At 44.9% G+C, this 13480-nt stretch overlaps 2 protein-coding genes and 1 pseudogene across 2 annotated transcripts; all 3 read left to right on the top strand.

Moving 5' to 3' along the window:
• Positions 1-761: 761 nt before the first annotated feature.
• On the top strand, positions 762-3034 carry LOC136452232 (uncharacterized). Its single transcript, XM_066452856.1, has 2 exons — positions 762-1777; positions 2883-3034. The coding sequence occupies exon 1, from the start codon at positions 928-930 to the stop codon at positions 1753-1755; it is 828 nt and encodes a 275-aa protein (XP_066308953.1). The 5' UTR covers positions 762-927; the 3' UTR covers positions 1756-1777; positions 2883-3034.
• A 1655-nt stretch (positions 3035-4689) lies between these two features.
• Positions 4690-7133, top strand: LOC136452231 (uncharacterized). The gene is made up of 2 exons (XM_066452855.1): positions 4690-5596; positions 6865-7133. Exon 1 carries the CDS (start codon positions 4749-4751, stop codon positions 5589-5591), a length of 843 nt encoding a protein of 280 aa, XP_066308952.1. The 5' UTR covers positions 4690-4748; the 3' UTR covers positions 5592-5596; positions 6865-7133.
• Positions 7134-8653: 1520 nt separating this feature from the next.
• LOC136452230 (uncharacterized) lies at positions 8654-11590 on the top strand (annotated as a pseudogene).
• Positions 11591-13480: the final 1890 nt, after the last annotated feature.

Below are 13480 nucleotides of genomic sequence, written 5' to 3'. Positions count from 1 at the left end.
CAGACACAGCCGCCGCCAACCGCATCTACCGCGTGTCCGCTGCCGACGTCGCGGCGCTGCAGGCCTCGACGGGGCGTTCACGGCACACCTGTGGCGGCTCTACGCCAAGGCTGCAGCGGCCTCGCGGCGCCAGCAGCAGTCGTGCTACATGGGCGTGGTGGTCGACGGGCGCACTCTCCTCCCCCGTGACGGTGCCTTGAGCGCCTACTTTGGCAACGTGCTGACCATCCCCTACGACGTCATGGGCACCGGCGCCCTGAGTACCATGGCGCTCGCCGACGTGGCGGGCGACGTGCACCGGTGTGGGTGGCGGAGGCCGCGACCGCAACGATCGGAGGCCGAAGCCAACATGCATGCATGCATACGTTGGATTTAAGGTTAAATAAATGGCATGGACCTACAGTGAACAATTTTAAAAGTTCATGGACCTAAAAATACAGTTACAAAGTTGATGGACCTAGATGACACCCAACGAAAGTTAATGGACCCAAAAATGCAGTTTTAAAGTTAATGGACCTAGATGACACCCAACGAAAGTTAATGGACCTCCGGTGTATTTTACTCAACAGCAAATGTTTAAGTTGGTATATGACCCTGACGGACCAGAAGTATCATGATGGGGCTCCGGCTAGCCCATTTGGCCGGCCCATCTGACTCTCCAATTCCATGAACTGCCCACGCTTTCCGTATAAAAAAGATAACTGCCACGCGCATCTTCTGCCGACTCGCATTGCTTCAGACGTCAGCCACCATAACAGCCTCCGTCGCAAATCCGCCAAGGCCTCCGTCGTCTCCGTCTCCGTCTCCGTCCCCGGCTCCCGGCCTCCGCTCAGCACGACAGCACCGTCCCGATCGGCAGCACAAGCCGAAGCCGAGACGACTCCAGGGTTCAGACCAACCACGTCTTGGCCTCCGCTTGCTCCGGCCATGTCGCGCTTCTTCCGCGGCGCCGCCCTCACCGCCGCCGCAGCGGTTGCGGGCCTGTCCTCTGCATTCTTGCAGAGCCTCTCTTCGCCCCTCCCACTCTCGGCTTCGCCCTCCTCTTCTCTGTCGACGCCCATCGGCCCCGTCGCGGTCTCCGGTCACGCAGCCCTCGTCCGCGCGCACCCGAGTCTCCGCGAGCTCGACGCCATGCTTACACCGGCCTCCTTCCTCGTCGACGCCACCCAGGCGTTCCTGGCGGGCGCACTGCGGTGCCCGCCTATCTACCCCGAGACGCTCCGCCAGGGCCGCGAATACCTCACCGCACAGATCCTGTCCGCAGAGTCTGAGGGCCACGCGGCGGTGGAGCAGGCAGCCTTGGCCCGGACCAACATGGCCCTCCTCGATGCCCGTGAAGGACGCCTCGACGACGCCCGCGACGCCATCGTGCGCCTCGCCGCGGAGCGCCCAAGCGACACCACCTTGCGCCTCTTCGCCGCCGCGCTCTGCCGCGTGCTAGGCCGCCACGAGGAGGGGGCCCAATGGCTGCACGATTCCGCCGTGCCTGACCTCTCCCGCCTCGAGCACAAGATCCAGTTCGTGCAGGCCGTCCTTGTCGCCACTGTCGGCTCCGCACCGCGCGCCGTGGCGGGCTCGGAGGAGCTGGCCTTGGTCACCACGCTCGGGCTGCTCGAGATGTCGATGTGGTCCATTTTCACGCACGGTGATCTGCCGGAGAGGCTCCAGGTGTTAGCGATGATGGCATTCTTGCGGGGCGTCGTAGCGAGGAAGCTGCGCAGAGATGATGGACCAGCACCGATGCAGGGATCTTAGGAGGCCACCCTTAACTAGCTAGGTGAGATACTAAAACGTTTCAATTGGATACTTCGATTCGTTCATGTCATATTATTGATGCAACCACTGGTAGTTTCTCACATTTTTTCTGTGGAGTCTGCTAGCTACTTGTATGGCTTATTCAGTTATTCAAATTTCATGCCGTGATCATTATGCTAGTTTGAGGAAATATCGATCTAATAGAGCCTAATATGTTGATCCTGTCTCCATTTAAGTGATGAACATGTTTGAGTATTAATAAGAGATTTCAAGCATTTCGACAAAGCTACTCTGCCTAGTTTTACCATTACAGTGGCATCTTTTTAATCATCAATGAAAACCATGACACCTTGTATGTGTGGCTTTTTTGCAACAACTATTGGAAGTCTGCTTCCTATTTTGGTGGGCAATTCAACACTGGAGTAGTTGAATTAGGAGATGAATTCAAGATACTTGTGTTAAATGCACTCTGCTACACATAGGAACAATCTTGTTTCCCATGTAATAAAATGAATGAAATCATGTATGACTCTGTATAATTGAGGTGGAAATGGAGTCATGGACACAGCACTATATATGCATCTAATAATTGGTAGGTGTTGGTCATGAAAAAGCTTTTGTTTAATTCGAAAAGATATATCTTAATGCATTAGTGAAAGTCACTTTTCTTAATCGATGTCAATGTTTGTTTCATAATTTTACCTTACTGATGTTGTTTAAAAACTTTAATGGCACATCAACAGATTTTCCTGTTCAGGTGTCTCAAGAATTGATAAGAATCCAAATAAGCCCGAAATTTCAAATTTACAATGTAGAGTGCCGACTACCTTTGTGTTTGGCCATCTATTTCGTTTTACTATTACAACATTGATGCCACAGTATCACACATGTTGAATGTAACACACATGTACATTAGAATTGGTTCTTGAAAACTCATGCTATTTATTATTTCTGTATTTGGTTTTCAATCCAGGTTCTGTAGATGTGTAATGAACATGCCAAAACATGCAAACCTTTACCTAAAAGTTCTCTTGTGAGCAGTTTTAATTTCAGTCAAATGTTTTTTCTTCTGTATGAGATCTGTGTCCTTTAAAGATGTTTAGTCCTGACAACAGAATATTTTGCAGGTGAATTGTCTTCAGAACTCCATTCAGAATTAGGTGACCATGTCTGAAGATTCCTTGGTTAAGACGGATATTAAAGTGAAGTGGCGATCAATATTCATTAGCTGTTTTGAAAGTGTTGTACAGAGATCCTCAACCAATTGCATAATGTCCAAATTTCACTTTTATCATGGCACTGGCAACATATTCCATAGACTGATACAAAAGTAATGCACTAATCCCTTCGCTGGTTTGTTAACTAGGGTGCGAATAGCAATGTTAAAGCTGCACGAATTGATGGATTTACATTTATATGCTTGGAAATGCCGTAAAAACGTTACTCTTCGTTTTCTGACAATTACTACCTTTATGCTAAATTTGTATCTGAAAAGTCAAAATGAACTAGATATATACTCCCTTCATTCCAAATTATAAGTCGCTTTGACTTTTTGGTACATACATTTTGCTATGTATCTAGATATATATTACATATAGATGCATATCAAAATGGATGTACCAAAAAAATCAAAGTGACTTATAATTTGGAACAGATGGATAACTCTTTTCATAAACAAGTGGTGTAGGTTCGGATCGGTCCATTAGTTGATCCACTTACTTCTAACGGATAAAAATGGGACCATGCATTCGCCTCACCTCAACACATACAAACAACTGCATGCTATTTTTGCTATATAAAGGCGGCGTTGTAGCCTAGTAGACAGCACAAACTGCCATAATGCTAAACGACACTCGAGTGTTCCTCTCGTCTTAACACTTGATTCCTCTCCTTCTCATTCTTCTCCATCTCCGGCCTTTTCCTCCTCTTCTTTCCCAACTCCGACGAGTTTAGAAAGAGGTTCGGGGGAGGCAGGCCGGCTAGGCGGTAGCAGGGATGGAGGGAGGATGGCGTTAGGGTTCCGACGGCGATGGAGGCAGCCAGGCCAGGTCAGGGTGAAGCGCCCATAGCCATGACGGCAGCGGGGGGAGGGGGCGAAAGGGGCCACAGCGGCAGGAGCTCCGGCGAGACCTACCACGCGCACACGCTAGGCGGTGGGCAATGGCGGAGCATCAAGAGGAGGAGGAGACGGTGAAGAAAAAAAATCAGGTATTAGAAGAGCGTGAAAAGCTCAAGTGCTACATAAATAGCTCCTGCCCGGTTGCACTTCTATAGCCAAGGCTACACTGCTTGATTTTGTGTTTGGTGAGTGCTGCTACTTCAGCGAGCACTCAGCCTGTTCGCTTGCTCGTAAATGATCGTAAATTTCTAGCCGAAAATAATGTTTTTCTCTCATACCAAACCAGTCAGCAGTAAATAATCCACGATCGTTTACGGCCTCCCGAACAGGCTGACTATCCATCAGAGCCTATGCTTTGTACAAATCCTCCTGCTCTAGACCTATGAGTACGGATGAAAACAGGATTAGATGAATATTTTTCGATATCCGTCTATTCTGAAACGGTCAAAACATTATTTGAATAGTCTGTATCTGAATCTAGACATTCAATATTCGAGCGTACCTGAATCTGAATTCTCAAAAATAAGATTTCTGATATGTAATGAGATAGATATCAATATCTCAACTATTTGTATCTGGTTCTAAGATCCGATTAAAAAAATATAGGATATAGCACGTAACGACATGATCACTGTTATCCGTTGTATCCCGGTTTCATCCCTGGTCTGGGAGCCTTGTTCCGTTAGCTCGGCTTCAGCCGCTGGCCCGCTGCCCGCCGGGCAACCGCCCAGTTGGGCAATTGGCATGCGCAGCCGCACACAAGTTCACCCTGCCCCACATCCACTCTGCTCAGGCCCCACTCCGCAGAAGCCAAAACCGCGAGCGCACAAAGCGACAACTCCCACCAACCTCCTCGCCTCCTCTCGCTCCGGCCATGTCGCGCTTCTTCCGCGGCGCCGCCCTCACCGCTGCAGCGGCCGGGGGCCTGTCCTCTGCATTCTCGTGGAACCTATCGTCGCCCATCCCACTCTCGGCTTCGCCCTCCACTTCTCCGTCGGCGCCCGTAGGCCCCGCCGCTGTCACCGGCCACCTCGCCCTCGTCCGCGCGCACCCGGCTCTCCTCGAGCTCAACGCGATGCTTACACCGGCCTCCTTCCTCGTCGACGCCACCCAGGCGCTCCTCGCGGGCGCACTGCGCTGTCCGCCTATCTACCCCAAGACGCTCCGCCACGGCCGCGAATTCTTCACCGCACAGATCCTGTCCGCCGAGTCGGATGGCCACTCGACGGCGGAGCAGGCGGCATCGGCCCGGGCTAACATGGCCTTCCTCGATGCGCGTGAAGGCCGCCTCGAGGACGCGCGCGACGCCATCGTCCGCCTCGCCGCGGAGCGCCCGGGCGACACCACCTTGCGCCTGTTCGCTGCCGCGTTCTGCCGCGTGCTGGGCCGCCACGAGGAGGGGGCCCAGTGGCTGCACGATTCCGCCGTGCCCGACCTCTCCCGCCTCGAGCAAAAGACTCCGTTCGTGCTGGCCGTCCATGTCGCCACGATCGGTTCCGCGCCGCGCGCCGTGGCGGGCTCGGAGGAGCTGGTGTTGGTCACCACGCTCGGGCTGCTCGAGATGTCGATGTGGTCCATTTTCACGCACGGCTATCTGCCGGAGAGGCTGCAGGTGTTAGCGTTGATGGCATTCTTGCGGGGCGTCGTGGCGAAGAAGCTGCACAGAGATGATGGACTTGCACCGATGGAGGGACCTCAGGACGCCACCCCAAACTAAGCTAGGTGAGATACTGCATAAATTTCACTTGGATACGTTCGTGTCATATTACTGGATGCGACCAATCTTAGCTTCTCACTATTTTCCGTGGAGTCAGCTACTTGTATTGCTTATTCGATTATTCAAATTCCATGCCATAATCGTTGTGCTTGTTTGAAGCAATGTCGATCTAATAGAAACGAATATGTTGATACTGTCTCCATTTAACTGTTGAACAAGTTTGTAGTATTAATAAGAGATTTCAAGCATTTCGACAAAGCTACTCTATATAGTTTCACTATTGCAGTGGCATCTTCTTAATCATCCATGAAAATCCTGACACCTTGTATGTGTGGCTTTTTTTGCAACAACAATAATTTTAGTTGAGTAGACAGTGGAGTCTGCTACTGTTTTGGTGGACAATTCAACACCGGAGTAGTTGCATTAAGAGATGAATTCAAGAAACTTGTGTTAAATGCACTCTGCTACACATAGAACAATCGTGTTTCGCTTGCAATAGATGGAATGAAACCATAACTCCGTATAATTGAGGTTCAGGGAATGGCTACAGTACTATGTCTCTAATAACTGCTACGGTGTTGGACTGTTGGTAATGAAATATGTTTTGTTTAAGTTCAAAAGATATATCGTAATGCATTAGTGAAAGTCACTTTGCTTAATAAGTAGATGTCAATTTTTGCTTCAAAATTCTAACTGGTTTTGTTTCAGAAGTTTAATGGTGCACCATATGTGCACTTTCCGGTTCAATTGTCTGAAGAATTGATAAGAATCCATTTTTTTTAACCGGGGAGCTTCCCCATTCCCACTAATTTTTTAGCAGAAATACGCTGGGCTCCGGGATCAAACCCAGGTGGCCGAGCTCGCGGCTCGCGATGCTGACCAAACGAGCAGACTCGCTCGTTCCCATTGATAAGAATACATATCAGCCTCAATGGTCAAATTTGCAATGCGGAGTGCAGACTACCTTGAAATTAGTGTTTAGACATCTATTTCATTCTACTATTAGAACATCGATGCCACAATAAATCATGTCACACATATTGAATGTAACGCACATGAACATTAGAATTGATTCTTGATGCTATTCCTGTATTTGTTTTTCAAGCCAAATTCGATCTGTAGATGCGTAATGAACATGCCTAAGCATGCAAGCCTCTACCTAAAAGTTCTCTTGTTATCAGGTTCCATTTCAGTTATATGGTTTTTCTTCTGTATATTTTATATCTTTGTTTAAAGATGTTTAGTCCTCAACAGAATATTTTTGTTCTTGTAGGCGAATTGTCTTCAGAACTCCATTCAGATTAGGTGACTGTCCGAAGATTCCTTGGTTAAGACAGAATATTTCAGTGAAGTGCTCATCATTAGCTGTTTTGGAAGTGTTGATACAGTGATCCTCAACCAATTGCATGATGTCCAGATTTCACTTTTATCTTGGCACTGCCAACATATTCCATAGACTGATACGAAAGTACTGCTTACTGTTCTGGCTTGGCAACCGAGCAGCAAGTAGCAATGTTAATAAAGCTGTATGAATTTGATCGATTTACATTTGCGTGCTTAGATGTGCTGTGAAATTGTTCTTCTCATGATTACTCTCTCTGGTTCCAAATTATAGGTTGTTTGGGTTTTCTAGATACATACTCTCTATTCTAAATTGTAAGTCATTTTGGGTTTTCTAGATACATAGTTTTTTTAATACACATAGATATACACTATGTCTAAATACATAGTAAAAAAATATAAATCTAGAAATGTCAAAGCGACATAGAATTTGAAACGTAGGGAGTAATTTTCCTATATATATAAATAGCGTATATCTAGTGCAAGCGAAAACTATGTACTTAGAAAAGAAAAAACAATGTATAATTTGGAATGGATGGGTATATATGATCTTAGTACTCTATGTGCAGTAATACAAAAACGATTTTCAACAGCACAATTTTGGCCCTTCATCTTTGAAAATAGTCTCGACCCATTTTAAGCTATTGTTTCTCACCTACTGCTGCCCATACTATGTTTTTTTTCATGAGCATGTCTTGACAAGTTTTTCATTAAAGAGGAATAGAATTACATGACGTGTCGCTACGAGAGAGCTCAAATAATACAGGTTACAAGCCACCAAGCCTGGCAACCAATTTGGAGTAGGACCCATAACCCCAAAACCATACTAGCATGATCCTGCAAAATACATCAAAGGCTGTCTACAGAAGGAATCAAGCCACGACATCAAAGCATCCACCTAGAGAACACAAAACGAACAACTAGTAACAACGGCGGCGATGTATCCAGACGGAGAAGGGAAAGGAGAGCAGAGGAAGGAGGAAGGAGGAAGGAGGCACGTGGAACAAAGGCGGATGCGGAGAAGGAAATCAAGCACACGAGAGGGAGAGCCGGCGCGCGGCAGTCGATTGACCTACGGATAGCGAGCAGGTCTCACTTGAAAAAAAGTTGTCTCACCTATGGCGTGTTTGATCCAGAGGCTAAAGTTTAAGAGATATCATATCTATTATCATATCAGGTGTTTGAATATTAATAATAAAATTAATTATAGAAGCTGGAACTAATTCATGAGATGAATCTATTAAATCTAATTAATCCATCATTAGCATGTGTTACTGTAGCACCATATTATCAAATTATGGACTAATTAGGCTTAATAGATTCGTCTCGTAAAGTAGTCTTAATATATATAATTAGTCTATGTTTAATACTTCAAATAGTGTTAAACATGCTTACTGTAGATGATGTGGCAGGGACTAAATTTAGGGAAGAGACTTCTAGTGTTGGATACTTGGATTTCATTGACCTGGGTTGCTGGGCATGCAGCTTGTTCGATTGACTGGTTCGTATCGTTGTTGGTTCGTAAAAAAATACTACTATCTAATTTGTATGAGAGAATAATACTATTCCAATTAAAAATTTACGATCGGTTACGATAAGGCCAACGAACGGGCTGATGACCGCTCCTCGCCAGCTGTCTGGCAGGCCGCAGGCACCAGCCAAACGAGTCCTTAAAATCCCGTAGACCCAGCCACTTGCGGGCACCCCACCTGTGACCTGTTGCATCATCAGCAACTAACCAAGTCGCAACACGAAGTCTGAGCACCGCCTTCTCCAGTTCTCCCTCCATCCGCTGATTAGCTCCGCCCTCCGCCCATGGCTGGCCGCGTCCTCCTCCGCGCCGCTGCCTTCGGCCTCGCCGCCGCGGGGGCGGGGTCCCTGCATGCCGTGTCCAAGTGGACGCCTCCCAGGGAGATCTCTCCCTTCCTCCCGTCCGTGAAGCTCATGCTCTTGGAGTCCGCAAACGGCCTCCAGTCCGCCCTGCTCCGCGCGCACCCGCTCTCCGGTGCGCACCTCCGCGACGTCCGCGCCCGCGCCGAGCTCGACCTCGCGCGCGTTGACGTGGAGATCGGCCATGGCGGCGACCCCACCGCGGCCGCGGACCTCCGCCTCCTCCTCGCGCTCCTCGCCACGCGCGACGGTCGAGCCGACGACGCGTTGCGGCTCTACGCGGAGGCGGCCCGCGACGCGCCTTTCGACCCCCGGTCCCCGCGCCCTCGCGTATAACCTCTGCTTCCTCAGCGGGCGTGACGACGAGTCTGCGGCGTGGAGAGCCGCCTACCACCGCCTCGTCCCGGGCTCCAGCCAGCACCCGGGATGGGAGTCCCACGAGACGAGGGAGCTCGTCCGCGAGCTCGTGGTCGCGGCGACGCTGGGCGGCGTGCACGCGCTCGGCTACCCCGAGGATAGGTCCTTGGTCATGCGCGTGGCCAGCAGCGCTGTGGACAAGGGGCTGGTCGCTGCGCTGCAGGACAAGGCGCTATCTGCGACGGAGAGGCTTCAGTTCCGATTGCTCCGCGTGTTCCTGGACACCAAGGTGCGGCGCCTCGTGAAGGAGGAGCTGGCCATGGCCGACATTGGTGAGGAGGCATCTTCGGGTTCATCGTAAGTAAACTTACACGGTTATATACTTATACTCGTCTCATCCTCGGATCAAATGAATGAATGCGGTCGCTCAAATTTGCGTTTCCAAAGGGCAGGGTGGATTGGAATTGGATCGTTCAACATAGTTGCACAAGGAATTTTATATGCAGGCTAGTTGTGTAACGTGTTTGATTTGTGCTTCGTGCTGGATCAATTGATCTGTCAGGCACTCCTGAGATAGCCATCATTTAATACAGCAAATCAAATCACTAATAGTGCTTACTTTGGTGGTTTGTATCCTTCTTTCGTTCTCATGTGTGATTGTGAAGCTTTAGTTTGTTGATGATGATGAACTGGATTGATCATATTATGCCATTGTAAATGTGCACTTGGTATTTTGTTGAAACTGAACTACATGGATAAATGCTGGTATAATTTTGCAATGTAAGATTATTAGTGTTCTGTATGGTTACCGTGTTCATTTTATTGTTCGTTAGTTTTATCATTGCATAAGTAAGGACATTACCATATTACATGCACAACAAAATAGCACCGATCACATAGAAGGGAGGCTTGGTTATCGTCCTTAGCTGGAAAGACCCATAGATTAACATGGTCGGACAATTCTCGCTTATCAGAATCTGACAATTGGATCTTGTCAGAGATTATGATATCATTGCACAATTTTAATTAGTAGGGTAGCTAATTCTATAGTCTGTTTGATTTCAACCTTCCTTGGACAGGTTTGGTAGGATCGTTGCGGAACTATTTGTTGATTCCAATGAACAATAACATGTGGCATTGTCTTTTGTACCATCTGAAAAAATGCATACATGCTTGAAAGAAAATTTCCACACATGTGTTTTGCATGGCTGTTGTATTCAATCCATTCCTTCATTGATGGATGCATAAGGTCTAGCTCATTGAAACAGAGCACTGTCTTGGTTGGGTGATACATGACAGTGTGTACAATGCATGTTTTAATCAATTTGCTGGCAGTGTCCTTATCACACAAAAAAATTCTGGTAATGTGATTTGTATGAGTAAAAGATTTTCAATTGTTTAACTACATAAATACTACTCCCTCCATTCCAAGTTATAAGACATTTAGGCTTTTCTAGATACATAGATTTTGTTATGCACTTAGATACACATTATGTCTAGATATATAGTTAAAGTAATGTATCTAGAAAACCAGAACATATTATAATTTGTAATGGAGAGGGAGTACTATTGGACATCTCTTACAACACTAAACCACCCTTTTCTATTTGAGAAACAAATATAAGAGCTTCTTCATACTTTAGAGAACTGCATATAGGCAAAAATATAATATGAAAAAGAATTTGTGGAAAAAGCAAAGTGGGGACGGGGTGTGCCTTTGTGTTCCTGTTTGTGAATCGTACTTGGATAACTCTTCCTTTACAAGCTAATGGGCAAGATTTATATTTGTTTTTAGTAATAATTTGTACAGAGTAGTGTGACATCGTTTTCTCTCTTAGGCAGTTGTGCATGTTGTGCATACAAGATATACATGACCCCTATGCTTCTTGCCTTTTTTTATGAATGTTCTTCAGGAAAGTACAATTGTCTACTTGGTGATTAAACCTCTGCTACCTTTTCTATGCAGATGAGGTTGACATAGCTACAACTACAAAAGCCAGCGATTTTTTTTTTCTGGAGTGCCTCATAGATCGAGTTACTTTGGAGGTCATGTTCGACGCATCAGCTTTATAGTTCTAGATTGTAAGCAGAGTTATCAAACTAGCAATTTCGTTAACCACAGAAGCTAGGTTACTGTTTCATAAGGATGCAAATTCAGATGCTGCTCCAAAAGAATTGCCTGCTACAGGGTGATATGCTCGAAGGTGACTGTTACAGCAGCTTATTAGTGATATGCTCAAAGGTGACTAATATTACTAGGCATATAGCTCTTATTCAGTAAGCCCTTTTTCCGCTCAGATGTTAGCTGAAGATGCAATTACATTTCATACGTTGGTGTAGAAGCCATTATAACCTGTGTTTGCATTCGGTCAATGTATGTGCTCCGATTTCTTGATAAGTGAACCTGGGTTTTCATTGGATGTCATCTCAGCTTCTGCTTGCTTGTGTTTCAGCCTATCATTTGTTGAGCGTGCATGCTATTCTTTTACATCGTAGCTATGATGTAAGTTCTGAAATGATAGGACTAGGACAAACAGGAAAGCGTTTAAATGGAACGAGATGACAACTCCTTTTTGAGTGGTCATGCTTCCTGCAATGCTTAGATCTGCTTTGATATATCAAATTTCCTGTGCTGATTCAACTCATCCTTCCCTGGATCAATAAACTACTTGATGGATCTTTTACAACTATCTTGTGAGACTCTTTGATAGTTCTTTCTCTAGAAAAAGATCAGTGCTAATTTGGATAGTCTGAAACAAAAAGGTTGACCACCAATCAAATAGCGTTACCATGCCCAACCAAACAGTTCAAGTAATCACTGATACCACTGCTACTTCCCCCACAATTCATTTCCAAAACATCTACGTTACCAGTGAGAGAACCAAACACTAGGTTAATTCAGTCATGCATCTGTGCTGGAGATTTTAATCCCCGAGTTCATGATGATTTGTGGCAATTAAACATAACTACATCACCCAAATATATAGCCTGTTCGCTTACTCGTAAACGATCGTAAATTTCCAGCCGGGAACAGTGTTTTTCTCTCACACCAAACCAGTCAGCAGTAAATAATCCACGATACGATACGGCCTCCCGAACAGGCTGATACTCCCCCCGTTCTAAATTATAAGTCGTTCTGACTTTTCTATGTATATATGTATATAAAAAAGTTAGAGTGACTTACAATTTGGAATGGATGGAGTAATATATTAACATACATAATCACTATAAGCAATCTCCAATGAAATATAGTCCGTGAAAGTGTGGTAAAATACCTTTTGGTTTGTGAAATTTGCACAATATATTTGGATGTATAGTTACATTATATGCGGCATCTAGTCCACCGCTCTAAAAAAATGTCTACACTCAACAATTTAAAAGCCCTATTGCAACGTTTCAGAAGGTCTATCCAACAAAACTTCTCTTCAATTTGTGGCAGCTATATCTATTTACTTAGGAGTAATTCATTCATGAGACCGAAAAAATATGATGGTACATTAATGAAGATGTGAACAGAATTTTATCCGTGGACCGTGGTGCCTCCGTGGGACATTTGAACCGAGGGCGCGTCCTAAGCTCTGACCTGTAGGCTGTAGGGATGAAAAATAGACATAGATATTTGAATGATCCGACATTCATATCTGCTAAACTTGTAATATGGATATATGTATTCATATGTTTTCTAATGTGGATACTAAACGGTTGTTTTTGTATTCGTTTTTCAATATTTTTCTCTATCTGATTCTAGATCCGTATTCGACAAAAATATGGAATATCTGACATTTACCTGTATCCGCGAAGAACAAGGTATAACGAATCTATTTAAAAGTTTTCTCCCATGACTAGTGACTAATTATTTAATTTCAATGTTACTAATGATGCATTGTAACTATTTAATAGTATATCTATAAGTAACTTTTAATATTATTAATGATACATAAAGATTAAATTAATTATAGTATTTTTTAATTTAGTTTAAACATGATATATTTGTTGTTATAAATTATTTTAATATTTTAATTTATTTATTTACTGATGTAAATTATTTTGTCTAATTTAAAATTTCCTAATAAATATTATATAAGTATGATTGATTAATTGATATATTAAATTATTAAATATTTATTGATAATTATATTATTTTTGATGAGTTATCCTTGCCTACTCCGTATGTTATATATCCACGTACTTTAATATCTACTTGTGTAATGATTTTGTAATTACAAAAATATTGATAAAGCAAAATGGCTACTTGTTATCTACCATTCTTTTTTGAATATCTTCACTTGACTAATCATTTT

This window comes from Miscanthus floridulus, chromosome 5 (assembly GCF_019320115.1).
Source record: "Miscanthus floridulus cultivar M001 chromosome 5, ASM1932011v1, whole genome shotgun sequence".
NCBI classification, from domain to species: domain Eukaryota; kingdom Viridiplantae; phylum Streptophyta; class Magnoliopsida; order Poales; family Poaceae; genus Miscanthus; species Miscanthus floridulus.
Note: the sequence above shows the minus strand (reverse complement) of the source record. Positions and strands in the feature narration are given on the sequence as shown.

Bases quoted from the DNA above. Each gene is read 5' to 3' on its own strand.
- LOC136452231 (XM_066452855.1), top strand. From the start codon at position 4,749: ATGTCGCGCTTCTTCCGCGGCGCCGCCCTCACCGCTGCAGCGGCCGGG.
- LOC136452232 (XM_066452856.1), top strand. From the start codon at position 928: ATGTCGCGCTTCTTCCGCGGCGCCGCCCTCACCGCCGCCGCAGCGGTT.